The following is a 5,280-nucleotide window of genomic DNA, read 5'->3' as shown; positions in this document are numbered from 1 at the left end:
CGTCTGTTCATGTGGCTTTGAACTCCAGCAGCCGGAGGTTCCAGCAGCGAGCCTCGCAAATCCCACTTGATAACTTCGACAACCCACAACGTTCTACATACAGGTTAGGGTAGTGCAGGCTATTACCAGTTTTCATTTCAAACAGGAGAGCTTGAGATATCATTATTATTATTATTTTAAATAACGGATTATTATGTTTCTTTATGWTGATAACTTTGTGTATGCTTTTTTGGGACACTTTTGTCAGCATGTGTTTTAGGTGAGAATGGTGATGTGAGAGTCCTGACTGCATATGTTTCCTTTATGAGGCTGCTGCAAAAAGGAACAGGAAAGTAGAGAGAGGGAGAGAGAGAGAGAGAGCTGCAGAATAGAGTTCACAGACAACTATAGCCAAGGCCCTATATGTTTTAATGGTCACAAAGAACACCTGACGTGTAAATAGCAACACACGAAGTGCAACCTTCGACGACAGCTTCATAAACGAGGTGCTGTTATGCACACGGCGTGATGAGTACCTAGGGATTGTAACGTCAGTGTTTTTCAACGGTGACATTGACATAGACGATTGCTATGTGGAGATAGACCTCTAGCCTACCTGATCTGACAAATGAATATAAACACGCTATATCATGGTACATGTATGATTATTATTAGTCATATTTTCATGTCATTGTGGCCTTATGTTATTGTTTGATGTCTTGTCACATATTGACGTTTGGATCGTGTTGTACGATTCCCACGTAACGTTAGAAAAACGCAATATATTGTTGTGAATTCCTAACTCACACTTGAACGGAGAGAGAGAGGGGAAATGAGTGTTCTTTTCTGTTCCTCGGACATTTCACTGAATCCAAAGATCGCCATGGAAATCAACAAAGACACCGCCATGCCCTCAACTTGTGTCTTATGAAGAAGAAGAAAAAGGCCCGGATCAACAACAAAGAGTTTGTAGTATACTGCCTCCCAGTCTCTGTGCTGTCAGAGAAAGATTGCGCAACAACATTATTAAGCGACACATTGACTTCTTGTGCAGCCGAATGGCCATGCTCATACACAACTTAATGGTCGGAGAAAGTGTATTTTAATATTGCATGGAGAGAATGGTTGTTGCTATGCATTAGTTGCAGAGGAACATGCATTTGACTTTTAGCAGTGTCTAGTGTGACTGAATAGCCGACGACTGTCTACATTTTTACACCGTCTATTGTAGCTTTTATATTTCTCAACTTTCTTTCTTGTGTTATTCAGCCGTTTAACCAAAACCACAGTCAGCAATCTCACAATACCTGGGATTGATGATGCACACGGACCAATAGGAGAGGGGCCACGGCACGCGGATTGTTATTTGGTGGGTGAACGTTGGTAGGGGGATAGGGCTTCCTCCAATGAGTGTCTGAGTACCGGGTCACATGTTTCCCCCCCCCACACCCCTTCCTCCCCATTCATCAGGGGTGGACTGTGTTGTCTTTTCAATTCATTTATCTGCAGGAATGATTGCGACTATCAGTCTGAAGCTCGCCGCCTGACTGGGGAGGTGAAAGTTTCGCCACAGGAAGAGAAACCGCAAAAGACAATATTGTACATGATTTGCGTGTGCATCGGATGAGAATTAGTGTGGGGTAAAATTCCACTCTTGTTTTAGGTACATAGAAAACCGGTGGATTGGAGTTTGTACTCCTCTGTAAGGTCCGAGAGAGACTTTTTTTGCAGAAAGAGAGAAAGCGAGAGAGGTATAGGAGTGAGAGAATAACTGTTCGTGATTTTATATTTCTGCTCTCAGTCGCCTCATTGAGTTGTAGACTGACGGAAGATGCTTCTGGATGCAGGACCCCAGTACCCCACCATAGGAGTCACTACGTTCGGCTCCTCGAGGCATCACTCAACAGGCGAAGTCACAGAAAGAGAAGTGGCTTTGGGGATAAATCCGTTCGCAGACGGGATGGGAGCTTTTAAAATCAACCACAGCTCCCACGACCTGGGCTCCGGCCAGACGGCGTTCTCCTCCCAGGCTCCCGGCTACGCTGCTGCCGCCCTGGGTCACCACCACCACCCGACGCACGTCAGCTCCTACTCCACCGCAGCCTTCAACTCCACCCGGGACTTTCTCTTCAGAAACCGGGGCTTCGGGGATGCCACCAGCGCGCAGCACAGCCTGTTCGCCTCGGCAGCGGGAAGTTTTGCAGGGCCACATGGACACTCTGATGCCGCGGGGCACCTGCTCTTCCCGGGACTCCACGAGCAAGCCGCAAGTCATGCATCATCAAATGTCGTCAACAGCCAGATGCGCCTTGGCTTTACCGGGGACATGTACGGCCGGGCTGACCAGTACGGCCACGTTACGAGCCCCCGATCCGACCACTACGCCTCGTCCCAGCTGCATGGCTATGGTCCTATGAACATGAACATGGCGGCTCACCACGGGGCAGGGGCCTTCTTCCGATACATGAGGCAGCCCATCAAACAGGAGCTCATCTGTAAGTGGGTCGAGCCCGAACAGTTGTCGAACCCCAAAAAGGCTTGCAACAAAACGTTCAGCACGATGCACGAGCTTGTGACCCACCTGACAGTGGAGCATGTGGGGGGACCGGAGCAGTCGAACCATATTTGCTTTTGGGAAGAGTGCGTCCGAGAAGGAAAACCATTCAAAGCCAAATACAAACTGGTAAATCATATCAGAGTACACACCGGAGAGAAACCATTCCCATGTCCCTTCCCCGGCTGTGGAAAAGTGTTTGCCCGATCGGAAAACCTGAAGATCCACAAAAGGACACACACTGGTAAGAAATGTAACATGTTTTTTTTTTCCGACTCAAAAAGCATGATCACAATTTCCGCTCCAAAAGCGATTAACTGTTGTTAAGTGTAAGACATATTTGACTGTGTAACAGCCTACGAACTTGAATGTTTTGGTTATGTTTTTACACACAAAAAAAAAAGTGCAATAATTTTGAATGCATGTATTAAATTATATATACAGTCTAACTTTATTATTCGTATTTTGAAACTTTCAAAATGAATATAATGCAATAGGTTTGTGTAATATGTGGCATGCTGTTGCGTATTGTTTATCGTAGTGGTCCAAGTAAACATGAGAACACAACAAAATGTGTGTGTAAATATTTAGGCCTACACACATGAAACAAATCATAAATACTGAAAATAAGGTTATCTTTATACAATGTGCTTGGACCACATGACAGCTGAAACTCTGAAATGTTCATGTTAAATGAAAATGTATCATATCATTCATTTTCTCCGTGTGTAAAATGTTTAAATCGTGTCATTTTTTTTAGGTGAAAAACCCTTCAAGTGTGAGTTTGAGGGCTGCGACAGGCGGTTTGCGAACAGCAGCGACCGAAAGAAACACATGCACGTCCATACGTCTGACAAGCCTTATCTCTGCAAGCAATGCGACAAGTCCTACACACATCCAAGCTCTCTGCGGAAACACATGAAGGTACATTTTATTAACTTACACTTTTATTTTATTCCGTGGCTTCTTTAAATTGTTCTGTATATTTAGCGTGCTATAAATAAGTCCGTATATTGGATATTGTTGAGAAGGAAAATACTGTGTATACATTCCAGCAAATATGAACATATGAGGCAGTAGAACTAAATTGCTGTTGTGTTTTTATAAAGCCTTTCATGCTGTATTCATATCCAAAATAGTGCTTCATGCATTTTAATTTATGATCTTGGTTTATTTATTAAAAATTGATTATCATTAACATGTATATAATTAGCCGATGTATTTTCTTCTCACTATGGCGAATTGAGCTGGAGCCTTTATATTACCGTAAAGCATGGCAACGTATGAATAATACACAGGCACACTGTCAAATGTAAAAATGTTCTGTTGTTTTAAACATATTTTTCGCTCTGTCTCGCAGGTTCACGAGGCCACCACGCAAGGACCCCAACCGTCGCCAGCGGCCAGTTCCGGGTATGAGTCGTCCACGCCGCCCACCATCGTGTCCCCGTCCACAGACAACCAGAATTCCAGTTCCATCTCACCGGCAGCCTCGACAGTACACCACACGACCAGTCACCACACCACGCTGTCGTCAAATTTTAATGAATGGTACGTGTAAAATATTTTCACAAAGACTGCAGAAATAGGACTGCTTGGAATCAAAGACTTTGAAAGTCAGTCTATAATGCGTGGACAGAGAAAAATACGAGGAAGCCAAAATGGTTTGTTAATGGCTACAGAGAGAGAGACAGAGATGCATGGACAAGGTGCACGGCCAGCTACCAAGTTAAAGTTTTTTTTTTTACATTTTCTTCCCCCGGGCTCTTTTTTGAAAGACTGCACGCAAGAGATCTCATTGCATGCTATCTGCGGTTCGTGGCCAGATTTTTTTTTGTACATAAAAAAATTCACAGTTCAAACATGTAATATTTTATTTTGTAAATACTTATATAACAGTTTAACGGATTTGTGCAAATGTGGTCCCTAGATATATGGAAAATGAAATGGTTTTAACAATAATATTGCGATGACTAGTGTTGATTGAACAGAATGTCGTAGTTGATGTGTACCCAATGTGAATTACTCAGTATAACTTCCGTCTCCACTATGACGTCGACCTTACCGACTATTAGTCTATGTATGTGCTTTTGTATTTGGTGCAACATTTCGTCTACGGTCCAGTTGGAGTAGCACAGTACTTACCATTGCTGTTATTTAATGTCATGTCGATAAATCGTGTATAGTGAAAGCCTGAAACTCCGTGTCGTCTGTTTATGTAGGCCTTCGTGATAAAATATAACAACTATTTGTTCATTACCTTGATAATGTCAAGGAAGTATTACCTACATGTAAATAGCAACATTTTCCATATTTATCCGCATGTAAAGGGTAACACATGTTAGACATGATCGGTATTTATGGAGAAATGCGCTAGTATGTAAAATTTAGTTTGCAAAAAATGTTTGGTTACATTTCGTACTATATTAAAGGATTAAAAATACAACCAACTATTTGCCTTTCCATATTTTTGTTTCTCATAGCCTATATGTTGTTTAAATAGGCCTATGACTGGATATCAAAATGAATGATGTGTGATTATCTTTGTATACACTCACTCATGCATAACAAAAACGTAAATAGATTACTAGGTCTTTATTAAACCATTACATATGAGTTATTCTAAAGAACAAATTAATTATAATACTATACGTAGGCCTAAAGAATTAAAATGACTAAAATATTTCATAACACGTCAATAAAGGGACATATTTGGACCAACTTATTAGGGTAAAACCCGGATGCAT

General features: G+C 42.1%; 1 protein-coding gene across 1 annotated transcript; it reads left to right on the top strand.

Moving 5' to 3' along the window:
• The first annotated feature begins 912 nt into the window (after positions 1–912).
• Positions 913–4,984, top strand: LOC112081031 (zinc finger protein ZIC 1). Its single transcript, XM_024146989.2, has 3 exons — positions 913–2,777; positions 3,294–3,457; positions 3,894–4,984. Exons 1-3 carry the CDS (start codon positions 1,811–1,813, stop codon positions 4,092–4,094), a joined length of 1,332 nt encoding a protein of 443 aa, XP_024002757.1. The 5' UTR covers positions 913–1,810; the 3' UTR covers positions 4,095–4,984.
• Positions 4,985–5,280: the final 296 nt, after the last annotated feature.

The sequence above is a fragment of the Salvelinus sp. IW2-2015 genome, unplaced genomic scaffold (assembly GCF_002910315.2).
Source record: "Salvelinus sp. IW2-2015 unplaced genomic scaffold, ASM291031v2 Un_scaffold16672, whole genome shotgun sequence".
Lineage (NCBI taxonomy): Eukaryota > Metazoa > Chordata > Actinopteri > Salmoniformes > Salmonidae > Salvelinus > Salvelinus sp. IW2-2015.
This window is presented reverse-complemented; position numbering and strand designations above follow the sequence as displayed.